The following is a 15073-nucleotide window of genomic DNA, read 5'->3' as shown; positions in this document are numbered from 1 at the left end:
AATTTTGGAGCCTCATGCACACGTGATGCATATATGAATTTCACTATAAATAAATCCTACATCCTCGAGGGCTGATGATAACCATACATTCGCATGTGCATCAACAAATTTCTTACTCAAAATACACATCCCAAGGTTTTAAAATAATATTCCTCAATAAATGTTTTGAAACGAGAGTTATTAAATCAGCCGCTCACAATTTTGTACTACGCAATTTGTATATATATATATATATTATAAGTTTAAAAAAATTGTACTATGCAATGACTAATGGTTCAACAAAGATGGCTTTGAATAAATTATTCAAACGATCTAAGCACTACTCATGCCTTGTAGGGTCCAAACTAAATATTGACTAAGACTAAAACTTGCCCCACTCCTTAAAAGGTTACGTTTGGTTCATGTAACAAATTTGAGGGAAAATAATTTTTCATGTCATTTTTTAAAGGATGAGAAATGAAAGATTTCTTTCCCATATTTAGTAATGTTAGGAAAGTAACCGGGAAATATTACTTTATTTCCTTTCCCATATTTGTTTTGAGTTGGAATGGAAAACAAAGTTTGTATAAATTTTCAATTATACCCATATTAAATCAAATAAAAAAGAATGCATTTAATAATATATTGTAAATTAATGAGGGCAAAATGATCATGAAAAATATTTATTTAATATTGGCTCATTTTCCCAAACTTTCTTATGAGGAGGGAAAACAAACCCCAAGTTGGGAGAATGACTTCACTTTCCTCCTTACTTTTCCATGAGCCAAACAACAATTTCTCATAACTGAATTTACCAAACATGAGAAAATAATTTGATTTCCTATCCCCAAGTCTTATTTCTCATAAACCAAATAGGGCCAAAAAGTCGTGTTACACTTTAGCGAGGGTTTGGCTTGGTTGGTATTTCACCTACTTTTCCGAAAAGCGCAAGGCAGGAACAAGAAAAATAAGATAAACCATGAGCTTATTAACAATTTGGGGACACAGAATGTGTAGGCTTATGATAAGATAAGCCATTATATAGGTTGAGGCTGAGAGCAAATCACACAAGTTAAAGAGCATCAAACGATCATGGGGATGGAGGATGAAATCAAGAGATTAATCAAGGTATGCCTCTCCATCTTGGCCTCTCTTTGCTACGCCTATTTCATAGCTTCTAAGATTCCCGAAGGCAAACTCAGGTTCTTCTCTCTCCTCCCCATCTTCTGCCTCTTCACCATCCTCCCTCTCTCTCTCTCCACTGCCCTCCCTGCTGGAGTTATTGCCTTGTTCATCACCTGGGTTGGTAGCTTCAAGGTCCTCCTGTTCTCCTTTGGTCTGGGCCCACTTTCATCTGGCCCACCACTAAACTCTCTCCCCCTCTTCATCTTCAGCACTTGTCTCCCAATCAAGGCAAAGCAAGATGGACAACACCACCACCAAATTGCTCCAAACCACAAGCCACCTCAAAACCCTAAATTGCCTCTCAATTTGCCAACCAAAGTCTTGCTTTTTGGCATATTGGTTGCTCTAACTGACTTCACAAAATATGTGCACCCCAACATTTTACTAAGCCAGTATTGCTGCATGTTGTATCTTTTTGTGGACATAATAGTAGGCTTGAGCAATGCTACCTTGCGAGCCCTTATTGGCGTGCAACTCGAATCACCGTCCAATGAGCCTTACCTTTCAACTTCGCTACAAGATTTCTGGGGTCGAAGGTGGAACCTCATGGTAACAAATACACTTCGCCACACGGTATATAAGCCTGTGCGGTTGGCCATGGAGACCTTTTTAGGGACCAGATGGGCCCCGCTACCAGCTATTCTTGTTGCTTTTTTAGTATCCGGTTTGATGCACGAGCTCATATTCTTTTACATGACACGTGTGCCTCCCACGTGGGAAGTGACATGGTATTTTGTTCTTCATGGGATGTGTTTGGTGGTGGAATTTGGCGTGAAGAGAGCGTTAAGTGGTGGAAGGTGGCAGCTGCATTGGATTGTGTCAACGCCATTGACCATCGGGTTTGTGATGGTTACCGCGACTTGGCTGTTCTTTCCGCCGTTAGTAAGGAACGGCGTGGACGCAAGAGCTATTGAAGAGTGCAAGGAATTGGTAGAATTTATGAAGGAAAAGTTAAAATGGGATGGTCTGCACACAGTTTAAGCGCTCCTTTGCTTTAAATGTTTGTACTCATGCTTTAAAATTGTTTGTTTTGAGGCTAAATTGATGATTTGCCCCCTGAAATTGTACATAATTTTCAATTGATTTCATATCCTCTTTTTTTATTTTTTTATTTTTTTATTTTTATTTTTATTTTTAGAAAATTAAGGATATAAACTTTTTTTCTTCCCTAATTTTTACCTGCTGTATAAATCCTAATAATTTCAATAACCTTAATTAAAAATTTAATGAATATTGCTATGTGAATTCTATTTTATTATTTATCTTTCATCACTACAAAAAAGAAACCAACGGTTGTTACTTTTTTATTGGTGACTATTGCATCTTTAGTCACATTTTTTGGTGAGTAAAAGTTTTAGTCGCAGTGCAGTTACAATTTTGATCTATATTACAAAAGCATCTAAAGTACAATGTGGCCATCATATAGCCAATCAACTTCAATTTATACATATATTTTATTAAGTATTTGATTGGTTGGTATATTTCTTACTTTTCATATATTTTATTAAGCATTAAGTATTAAATTTATTGAAACTAATTACATTTTCTATCGATCTAATAAAAGATTCGTGCCTTTGTTTAGGGTCATGCTCTAGTTACTACTACTTATAGCTTCCATTGGTTCCATTGGTTTGTTATTTTTGTAGATGATTGCACCCACATGTCGTGGTTGAATTTGATAAAAACTTGATAAAAAATAAGAGTGATATTTCTGAGTGCCTTCAGATTTTTTACAAGATGATTAAAATTTAGTTTTCTGCTACTTTAAAGTTGATTCATTACGATATTGGTGGTGAATATGCAAAGAAAGTCCCACAAAGTTATTTTCAGGAAAATGGAATTCTTCATGAGACTACTTGTCCCTACATACCTCAACAGAATGGTGTGGCTGAAAGAAAGAATAGACAACTTTTTGAAATTACTCGTGCCAGTCTTATTAGTGCTCACATGCCATCATGGTTCTAGGAATAAGTGATCACCTATCCAGTATACTTTCTTAATCGTGTTCCTACTAGTGTCCTTTAGTTTAAGATGCCCTTGGTTAAATTGGAGGCTAATGTTTCTATCCCCTCTCATCTCACTCTCCTACCTCATGCTTTTGGGTGCATTGCTTTTGCAAAAACGCCAATGCACGAAATTGGATCCTTGTGTTGGTGTTTTTATTGGTTATCACCCTCATAAGAATCTCGGTGCTTTTATCCTCATACTAGGTGTTTTTATGTTACTATGGATGTTACATTTTCTGAGCATGAGATGTATTGTCCACACCCAGTATCCCCTTCTCCTTTTTTGGGGGAGAGTAATGTTGAAGAGTTGAAGTGGATGGAGATATTTCAGGATAACATTGAGGTTAATTGGCTAGTAATGCAAGATGTGGCAGCTAGCACAGAACCCGCCTATACAACACCGATTAGTACCGCTCTTCTTGTAGCTAAACCAGTCGGCACTGCCCTTTCGATAGCTGAACAAGTCGGCGTAGCCCTTCTGGTAGCTGAACCAGTGACCCCTTCCTGCAACTGAACCATTCAACGTCGCCCCTCTCTCTACTACTTCTCTAGTACCAAGTCTCAATTCTCGTCAGGCTGATGATTCTAAGGTAAGTATAGAACCTTTGATTAATACTAACAATGATTGTGAATCTGTTGATAATAGTGTGTATTAGTTACCATCAAGGAGCTATCGTGGGAAACTGCCAGATAGATATTCACCAAAACCTGCAAAGAAGGTGAAGTATCCTATTGCTAATTATATGTCTACTCCTAGATTATCTGAAGCTTGTGAGGTATTTGTAAATCAAATGTCTATGGTGGTTATTCCTACTAAGGTGCAAGAGGGATTATCTAATTTAAAATGGACTAGTGCTATGATAGAAGAGATGTAAGCTCTGGAGAAAAATTAAACATGAGAGTTAGTGCCGTTGCCAGAACGGAAGAAACCGGTTGGTTGTAAATAAGTTTATACTATTAAACATAAACCTGATTGTTCTATTAACATGTATAATGCTAGACTTGTGGCCAAAGGTTTTACTTAGACTTATGGTATTGATTATCAAGAGACATTTGCACGAGTGGTTAAGATCAAGATTATTCGGGTCTTATTATCATTAACTGCAAATTTTGACTGACCATTGCAGCAGTATGATGTGAAAAATGCCTTCTTACATGGAGAGATTATAGGAGGAAGTCCACATGTCCTTGCTGCTAGGTTAGAGTGCTCCTAGTAAATGCTAATGTTGTGTGTAAATTGAAGAAGGCATTGTATTGAAGCAGTATCTGAGAGCTGGGTTTGGTAGATTTCTTCTTGCTATGAAAACAATATGGTAATGAGCAGAGTAATGCTGATCATACTTATTTCTTAAGAGAGAGTGGTAAGTAAACAACTCTTATTATTTATGTGGATGATATGATTGTGACTTGTGATGATCTTGATGAAATTGGCAAACTAAAGGGCTATTATTAGCTTCTGAGCTTGATATGAAGGATCTTGGTAGATTAAAATATTTTTTGAGCATTGAAGTGACTCATTCTGCACAAGGAATTTTCTTATCACAGAGAAAATATGTTCTTGATTTGTTAAAGGATCTAAGCCCATTGGTACTCCTATTGAACAAAATCATGGTTTGGGATATTACAAATACATTTCAAAGGTTACCAAATGGCCAGATCCAGATCCATCGTTAATGGAATCTGTGTTTTTAGGAGTGGACGAAGGGTTTGGTTTAATGTGTTGTGGTAGGAAATAAGGGGTGGGTTCAAAACAGGGGTGAAGGAGGGGGGAGTAGCTGATTGTGTAGGTGTTGGGGTTGGGGTTGGGAGAAGAGAGACAAAGAGAGGTGGGGTGTCTTGAGAAGTCTTGTGGTGACATGTATGAGAGATTGTCCTTGAATTGTTTCAAATTGAAACCACGGGGACAAAATTGACCAAATTGAAACCACAGAGACCAAAGTGGTAAAAATGACAAACTATAGGGACTAAAAGTGATTTTTTGCCTTGTTTTTAATATGTTAGTTTGTTTTCCTTTTGGAATTGGTATTTTAGATGTCATGTTGATGTCTTTGATTATACTGTTGAAGTTTATCTTTAATTGAAAAAAAGGTCATACACTAGCGATGTTTGAAATTGATTCTAATCACACATACACCCGTTAGCGATGTATTCTAGCCAAGTTATAGACATTGGTTCTAATGAAGTGGATCTCAAGATCCACTTTATTAGAACCATGGCATTTTCCCTTTTGCCCTCTCTAAGGTTTTTATTGATGACACAAATTAGAAAAGGAAATTGCGAGGATATATTTCATAAGGAAATCAGCACACAAACAACTTAAACTTCAATTGCTAGACATTTTGACACTATGATCATTATGTAGAGTACATAGATAAACCTTAATTAAAACCAGGCTTATAATTGAGAGTTCATTAGACAACTCAACCAAATCACCTTTTTATTGACATACAAAAATATAGTAGTACTCTGACGAGCACGCATTATCTTATTCTTTGTTTCAGTCTCAGCAGTTCCAGGTCCTGGTTTTTCATTGTGGCCATGGTCTCGACCATGTCTATTCCCTCCTCAACTGTCGGGGTCATGCTTACGTTAGAGGTGTACCTTTTTCCTCCACAGTTGTAGCTGCTGCGTTCATAGTTACCTTGTCCTCCTTGTCCGACTTTCTTGTAGATATATACTATATATATAAAGCAAAAGGAAGAGAATGGTAAAACATTCAAAATACAAGAAAATGCCCTTGGTTAATGCAAACATTAAGAATTGAAATAAAATTAGAAGAAAAATAAGATATGCATCCTATTTTTATGGAACACATTATTTTTGTTTAATTCTAAAATAAATTTAAAGTTTTTATTAAAAAAAAGCCTCTCGCAAGCACGAAAACGCATGCAGAGAGGCTAGTTATTCATAAAGAAAGAATTGCAACAAAAAAAAAAAAGAAGGTCAGATGTCACTTAACTGAACCTTATTGATCAGTTTGCATTCTGTAAGGAGCAAAGCATACAATATTCAAAATTACTAAACATCCACATGTTCCTAATCATAAGAAGTACTCTTCTAACCATGAAATTTATTATGTGAGAGGTCACTTAAATAAGGTTATTTGAACATATATATATATATATAGACACACATATAATATATTCGTATATAAAAAAAAGGATATATATATATATATATAGTATTTCATATATAGTCCCTTTTATTCAGGGATTTCTTAAATAATTTTATTTGAGGGACATCTTTTAGGGAATACAATGCGGAGTGAGCCCTACAAGAGTGTCCCTCAAATGAAAGCTCTCTCTATTTGTGTGCATGTATATATATATATATATATAATGTATTCCAGATTCGTAGTTTGGCCTAAAAAAGGATGTTCCAAGTTCATAGCATGTTAATTATTGTGCAGATTGGAATGCGAATAATTAAATTCACAAACCGGTGAAAAAAAGAGACAAATATAGATGTTTAAGTTAAGAAAGAGAAAAACTCACGATTAATCTGCACACGCCGCAGATAAAGGCGATACCTAAAATCAAAAGGGTATAAGTATAAAAAAAACCCCTCGAGTTCATATTTTTCTCAACAGAAGGTGAACATAATGTGTCTTGCCTCTCCCTATTTATAGACCCTTTAAAAGCATTATATTTTCTTAACAACACAAGAAGACGAAAAGTCTTCGAGGATACCGTATCAATTGATCACACCAATAGAAAAGTCTTCCAAGAAGAAAAACAAGTGGTTGTCTGGTGATATTTGGATTACGTTGGATTAGAAAGATCCCAAATAAATTCTAAATTTCAGATATTAGATGATATGATGCTGACAAGTTATCAGAAGATTTTTATTACTATCGTGTGCGGATGAAATATACATGAGTGATTTGGAGTGGAAAAACATTTGCTGACCACCTCACCTCTCTAATAAATATATGTATGTGTATATGAAATCAAGAGGTAGTCAATAAAAGATGATACATATATGTCGTTATTACTATCTACAATATTAGTGATTGAACACTTACAAGTAAGAGACTTGTAACTTAAGTGGTTAAGAACATTTATCATGCATTTTAGGTCTTAGATTCGATTTCCTTCTCTATCAATATCGTTTGTATAAAAAAAAATATTTATTAGTGATCAAATAGTAAAAAAATAAAAGGAAAAAAAAGGAAAATACTTTGAAGTACTCCCAACAAACCTTTTAACAAACGGAAGATTAAACATTATAAATAACTAAATAAAGGTTCAAAACTTATGATTTAGTTTGTTTATATATTTGGAAGGAAAATGACCATGGCTTCATGCGTTTGGCTATTTCCATCGACTTATTAATTATGGATCAAATTAAGGCAACATGCAAAATATCTGGGTTCAAAAAAGAAGTTTGAAAAGAAAGACAATGTCAAGCACTGAGTAAGGTTAAAATTCTGTGTCAAAGACATTGCAATTCTACAAGTCTCTACAGTTATAGCATGTTTTTTAATCCGTAATTGGATTAAGAGGACTTGAATTGAGGATGAATTGAATTAAGGAGAATTAGATTCTGGATTCTTGTTGAAGTTGTTTACTAAACCATATGGGTTGAGAGCAATTAGATTCCGGAGTCCTATTGAAGTTGTTTACTAAAGCATATATAATTGGAGCATGAGTGATACTAATTACTAAAATGTCATCATTGTTGGATTAAAGTAGATGACAAATTTGGAATTTTAAAAATTGTGTGAGGATATAATGGATACAAAAGATGAATTCCTAATAAGTTAGATCTCCAGGAATTAGAATACCACATCCCACTCAAGAAATGAATTTCTCCAAAATCAGGAATTCAATTCCTAATTTTGCGTGGGCCCAACTTAATTTTCAATTTCTTGATGTGAAGTAAACACAGGAATCCTCTATAAGTGGAATTCAACTCATAATGAGAATTCCAATTCCTGATTAGTAAAAACAACTTTAGGGCATGTTTACGTATCAGTAATGGGTATGGGAGGAAAGGGAATGATTTCCATTCCTGACTTCCCCTGCGTTTACTTGCAATCAGGAATGAAAAAATAAGTGGGCCCCACCTCAAAATCCGTAATCACATTCCCTCAAAACTAGGTATCAGATCGACTAGGGGGGACTAGTCGATACGATTCCCATTCCTGCTTTCTCTTATTAACTTCCAAAAATACCCTTACCACTTTACTATAATTCCAAAATAACTCAAACCCTAAAAAAAATAAAAATACACGCCAGAAGGAGTTCAAACAACTCAAACCCTTAACGTTACAACACAGCCTCCCTGGAGCAGCAGAAACTATGTAAGTCACTCCATCTATCTATCTATCCACCTTTTTCTTTTTCTTCTATCTTCTGTCTTCACATTCATCGCAAAACAAAGTATGATCATGGATAAATAAATTGATGATATTGTCATAGTTAACCATGTTGGTAGTATATGAATGAAGAGAGATGGCGTTGGGTTTGTATGGCAAGTCGTTTCCACATTACTATGCACTTGGAGAGATATACGGAAAAGATCGTGCTATTGGAACAAATGCTAGAAATGCTGATGATGATGAAGAAGACGTTAGGCGAGATGATGCAAGTGTTCATCAGAATAGAAGTGTGGGTGATGATTTTATTGAGGAGATGTTTTCACATCCTGATGGTGGGTCACAATATGGGGGTTCAGAATATGACGGATCTCAATTTGATGATGTTGAGGATTTAGAAGATGATGAGACAACTTTTACATAACCAAATCCCCAACCCTCAAGTGCCCAACAACGTGCCCAACAGAAGAGACCCGCACAAGATGTAGCAAGTGGTCCAAGTAATCCTCGTAGGAAGGTAAATGCTTTGAATGAAATGTCTAACAAATTTGGACTTATGGCTGAAGCCGTAGCCGGAATGGCACCTCAACTTGCAGGTTTGGTTAATGTTCTTTCAACAGAGAAGGATCTTGCTGATATGCAAGCTAAACTTGGTGGTGAATTGAGGAAAATAGAATTCCTAACTCCTTTGCAAGTATTTCGTATCACCAATATTTTAGCCAAAGAGCACGATTTGCTGAGGGTCTTCTTTACCATGACTGATGAAGAAAAAAAAGATTATGTATTTAATCTTATGGAGCATGGCTTATAGTGATTGCGATTGATGAGTAATGGGTGAATGACTTTTGTGGAGATTATATATCTCTTCTTTTGGTAGTTTGACTATTTTGTATTTAATCGTATGAAGATTATGCAAATTATTATTATTTGATTATTTACTAGTTACGTAGGTGAAAGATAAATATTTATTGGAGTTTATTTTGTGAATTTTATTTGCTTATGTTAGTTTTGGATGTGCTCTTTGCAACTGCTTAGCCCTTAGGTGACTTCTTTTGTGAATTTTATCTCACTTGATCAAAGATTTCTTAGCCAGGTTAGCTTGTCTAGCTTTTGGTTCAGAATAAATTGCTGATAATTTTCTTTGATAACGGATTCCCTCTTACTGATTAATTCAAAACCCCTTTTCCTATAGCTTTTGGTTTTGGGTGAATTTTATATATGTGATGTGGTGAAAATGTGTAGGGCATTTTAGTAATCAAATTAATTTGGATTCTGATTCATGAAAATTAGTAAACAATAACAATGGGAATCAACCTCATTCCTTTACTAATTTCGTATGTTTAGTAAACAGCTTAATGGGAATGATTCTTCTTATACCGATTCAGTAGTTCCCCGATTCCTAAATTATCTGATTCCTTACTTTCTCCATTACTGATACGTAAACATGCCCTTAGTGTTTTATTTACTAATTTTCGAATTTCGTTTTGTTTATTTACTTTTATATACTATTGTTGTGTTTATTTAATTATTATAATTAAATAATAGTAAAACTGATTGTTGTTGAGCGAACAATATTGACTCTTGCAAGTCCACAGACGTTGAAGACCAAAAAGGACATGTAAGTCAAGCCAGATAGATACAAACCCAGCTGAAGTCCACAAACGTGCGGCCCTTTCCCTACGTTAGCATACGCACTTTCTCTATGTTAGCCCTTTCCCTAGGACATGTAAGTCGAGCTAGATAGATACAAACCCAGCTGAAGTCCACAAACGTGCGGCCCTTTCCCTACGTTAGCATACACACTTTCCCTACGTTAGCCCTTTCCCTAGGACATGTAAGTCGAGCTAGATAGACACAAACCCAGCTGAAGTCCACAAACGTGCTGCCCTTTCCCTACTTTAGCATACGCCCTTTCCCTACGTTATCGATCCGGTCAAAGAAATGCCCCCATCGCCCCAAAAATGGTTTCACTCTATGTGAGTGCTCCCAAGGGAATCTCCAACTGAACATGGCTTAATTAAATAACATTATGTTGCTATTTTCAGTTAATAGAGTCATGACATGCATTATAACACTTTCATATAGCATATCATTATTGTTAAAAGTAGCAAAACAGTGTTATTCTCGTTACAACTAAATTTTTCTCATATCTAGTGACATAGAGTATCATAATTAGTATTTTTGCTCGAATCCTATAATTAGTATTTCATGCTCTATTCTTCCAACTTCTTTATCTCTCCCACAACTATTCCAGAGCGAGCAAGCATTCTCACTCTCTGTTGGAAGCTCCAATTTCATGCTTCATTCTTCCATCTTCTTCCTCTCTCTCCCATAAACACATCCAAAGAGAGCAAGCATCACCTCTCACCTCTGGAACCCTTCGATTTCAAGCTCTGTTCTTCCATTGCTTCCCCTTTTATATTCTAGCAAAATACTCAAAAGCTTGACCAAGCTTCCATCAGGTGCTGGAAATCTGCTAAAGCCACTCATGCTTCCATCTTCTTCCTCTCTCTCCCATAAACACATCCAGAGAGAGCAAACATCACCTCTCACCTCTGGAACCCTTCGATTTCAAGCTATGTTCTTTCATTGCTTCCCCTTTTCTCTTCTAGCAAAATACTCAAAAGCTTGACAAAGCTTTTGTCAAGCTACCGGAAACTTGCTCAAGCCACCCATTCCTCTTCCTTCATTCTTTCCTCTCTCCCCTCAACCAATCCTCTCAAAATTCTCTCTCCTCCTTACTTCGAGCCTCTGTTTCTTATAGGAAACCCAAGCCTTCTCTCTCTCTCTCTCTCTCTCTCTCTCTCTCTCTCTCTCTCTCTCATGCTAAGCTCCTATGCCACAAGCTTATCATGCCAAGCCATAATATTTATCTGTAAGCAATTGTTGATTTTGTGGGGTGAAGGAAGCCAATGTGTTTCCTAAGGCTCTACGAACCTTTCGAAGCACTCTTGGGGCCTGATTCTTGAACTCACACATAGGGGAAGATCCACCCATTTGCTCTTTACAGCAGCCCGTGCCTATTTTTAGCTACTGGAAAGAAAAAGCCCCCACCGGAAGAAAGTACTATGATACTTAAACAAAAGAGATGGATATATATTGCTATTGGTTAGCATAGTTTGATGTGCGGTGGTGCCACTTACACAAAAATTGGTGGCCCAATGTGGTAGAGCCACTTGCACCACCCCAGGGCCACCCATGGATTAGAAGGTGATATCAGCTGGGGCAGGGCAAGGAAGGATGAAGGGGGAGGATGAGACATAAACTTTAAAAAAAATTGATTGTTAAATTAAACACATGTGTCATCCATTTCACAAAAAAATGGGTCCTACTTGTGCCATGTCATTATTTTTAATTGATGATTTAATAGACTTGACGGTGGAAGAGGGGGAAATGGGACGCAAAACAACGTTCAAAGGGGCAAAGTGGGCCATTTTAACTTTTTAGGGACGATGTGAGATTTGGCCAAACTTTTAGAAGGTACTAGTGTAATTAAGCCTTTATTTTATGAGATAGTAATTGTTACACAAAAGTTGCAGTTACTTTTCCTTTGGATATTTCATCTGTTTTGGAAGGTGAAGCGTTGAGTCTTAAATATGATCTTATGGGCTTTTTTGTTTCACAAGGTTAGTACCAGGATTAGACTATTTAGCCCTAATACTTATTTTACCAAACATGGATTTATTTAACAAGCTGACTAGCTAGGACAAGAGAAGACCCTCACTAAGGCCCTATTTGGTTTATGGAAAAAGGAGGCTTGGGGATGAAAAATCAATTATTTTCCCATGTTTGGTAAATCCATGTATGGAAACTTGTTGTTTTACACATGGGAAGTAGTAGGGGAAAAGTGAAATCTTCCACCCTCCTTGGGTTTTGTTTTCCTGCTCATGGGAAAGTTTGAGAAAATGAACCAACATTAAATACACATTTTTCATGACCATATTGTACTAACGATTTAGAATTACAATCTAGCATTAAATGCATTCTTTTTATTTATTTAATTTCATATGGGTATAATTGAAAAAATAAACAAACTTTGTTTTACATTTATACACAAACCAAACATGTGAAACGAAATAAAGTGGTATTTCTTGGTTACTTTCCACAGATTACTAAACAATGGAAAGGAATCTTTATTTCCCATCTCTTGAAAAATGACATGAGAAGTTATTTCCCTTCAAATCCGTTTTGTGAACCAAACGAGGCCTGATAGGGTTTATCTTAGCCCACACGCAAAACACACGACAACCAAAAACACATGTGAAGCGATCGAGCGACCTTCGTTTTCAACCTAGCTGAGCAAACTTCGTCTAGTCTTCACCTCCATCTTCGTGTCCGTCTTCATCTTCATGTTCGCCTCAATCATTGTCTTCGTCTTTGCCATAACTATGAACCAATTGATGTTTTTGGTTCAAATTTTTGTGGTTTGTTGTTCAAACTTCAGATTTCTCTTTAATAATTTTTGTGGTTTGATGTTCTATTTTAGTTGCTTCTTGAAGTGAAACTTTTTTGACTTTCTATTGCTTTGTCCTCCCGTGTTTGGCATCCCCTGTGGTCAAGCCGTCTTACTTTTATTTGAAAATGCCAAGATGATCACAATCCCTAACGTTGTGTTTGGATGAGGCATTTTGAAGTGAGAGAGGAAGGTGGTTTTTTGCTTATTGCTCAGAAATCAAGACAATTTTCTTAAATCCTTTGGTTTTGCTTATTGCTCATAATAAATAATGTGTTAAACAATTGAGATGATAAATAAAAATAGTAAGTATACAGCGGATTACATCGTTTGGTTTAATCAAATCTTTCAATTTCACTATGCGATAAATTTTACTAGTAAATTTTGCCAGAAAGTTAATCCCTTGTGAGTTACACATTCTTTGCAATCCTTTTTACTTCTCTGAGTTTCAACTGTCAACTGTAATTATTAAACATACCACCAACAAAAGAAAAACAACCAACCTAATGAAAAAGTTATTACACATGACATAATGTAATTGATCGAAAATAACAAAATAGTGCAGTGCTATCCTCCTTGCATACAAGTGTTTCTTCACCCAAAGAACCAATGCTGGTGCAATTAAGGCCCAACTAACAATGTAATGACCCAAACCTGAAATTTATATTTAATTAGTAATTTATTATGAGGAAAGACAATTTTGCCCTTGGAATAATTTATTAACGAAAAGTTGACTTTTTGACCGAAAATGAATTTGACCATTCTACATGCACTGTTGCGTAGAGCACGACGAAACGAGTTCGTAGACACAAAGTAAGCTCGAATCGGAGCTTTAACGAAGCAAATACGAGTAAAATATCACGAGGGGCAAAAGGGTAATTTGAAAAATCAGATTTTTTTTATATATAAAACCTCAGTTTCTTTCTCTCTCTCTCTCCCTCCCGTCGCGAATCCTCCCCCCGATAGTTTTTTTCTTCGATTGGCCGTCGCCACCACAGGACGCCGTTGGCCACAAGATCGGACTCGTTTGAACCGCCGCCGCCTCCTCTTCCCTTTCCGACCACTCTCCGCCCGCGGAACGGCCGGTGCTGGCCGGAAACTGAAGAAAACGAGCGGTTTTGACAGAAACTTAAAACCGTTCGTTCTCCTTCAATTCTCCTCCAAATTTGTCGAGTAAGGTACGGATTTCTACCTATTTTCCATGCTCTAGCTGATGGTTAGATAGGTTTGCATCGATTCTGACCGTAGCTAGCTCAGTTTTCAAATTGAAATTTGGCCGATTTTCGGCCTCCGTGTTTGGCCACTTCCGGTCAGTTTTTGGGGTAGGTCCAAGAACAAAAGTGGTTCCAAATATGGTGTGATACCTAGGGTAGGAGTTTGGAGCCATGGTTTTGAGATTTTTCGACGATGCGTAATCGCTTTGGACACCAAGCGCTGCCGGCGCGTGCGGCGGAGCGTTGGCGAGGGTGGTGCAGTGACATTGTGTCCTGATACGATCCTTAGAGCGCATAGGAATTCCCGGATCTCAATTTGGAAACCGTTTGAGCCTCGAACGGATTTTCCATATTGTGCGATTATCGGGTTCAATACTGTTGAGCCGTTGGATCGTAACCATTTTTAGATATGTTACTCTAGAAAATTTCAGAAACGTATAGGATTCGACGGATCGTGAATCGGTGTCCCGGATACTCTGAAATCGCGAACCCTAGGGCTAGGGTTTAGAAATTATGCGATTGCACGATCGTGATTAATCCGACCGTCCGATCAACACCAATACCCTCGAGACATGTGTCCAAGATATATTGGACCTTCTAGCGGCATCCGGATCATATTGTGAGGTCATAGACCCGTGGGGTCCCGGATTGACCTTTTGGACTTTAGTGCTTTTTGAGTCCCAAGATACCGCTAAACTATCCCATGTGGAAGGAAAACTTTTATGGGCATAGAGATAACTTTAAATTGACGCACGTACTTTTAGGAGCCGGGGGTAGGGTTTTTAATTTAATACTATATTGTATTAATATAATATTATGGTCATTGAATCAGGCACCGGGCACCAGTTGACTCGCAGGAGGGACTTTGAAGAGGTCCAGCGAGCTCAGACTATCAGTGAGTGGACTCTTTGTTTTA

The 15073-nt window shown here is 36.9% G+C and overlaps 1 protein-coding gene and 1 long non-coding RNA gene across 2 annotated transcripts; one reads left to right on the top strand and one right to left on the bottom strand.

Moving 5' to 3' along the window:
* On the top strand, nt 854–2401 carry LOC109948826 (probable long-chain-alcohol O-fatty-acyltransferase 5). Its single transcript, XM_020562516.1, has 2 exons — nt 854–990; nt 1025–2401. Exon 2 carries the CDS (start codon nt 1072–1074, stop codon nt 2143–2145), a length of 1074 nt encoding a protein of 357 aa, XP_020418105.1. The 5' UTR covers nt 854–990; nt 1025–1071; the 3' UTR covers nt 2146–2401.
* On the bottom strand, nt 5502–6753 carry LOC109949025. Its single transcript, XR_002271526.1, has 2 exons — nt 6665–6753; nt 5502–5847 (listed from the first exon to the last, which is right to left on the bottom strand). It is a non-coding gene; the product is annotated as an uncharacterized LOC109949025 (long non-coding RNA).

Source organism: Prunus persica, chromosome G4 (genome assembly GCF_000346465.2).
Source record: "Prunus persica cultivar Lovell chromosome G4, Prunus_persica_NCBIv2, whole genome shotgun sequence".
NCBI classification, from domain to species: domain Eukaryota; kingdom Viridiplantae; phylum Streptophyta; class Magnoliopsida; order Rosales; family Rosaceae; genus Prunus; species Prunus persica.
This window is presented reverse-complemented; position numbering and strand designations above follow the sequence as displayed.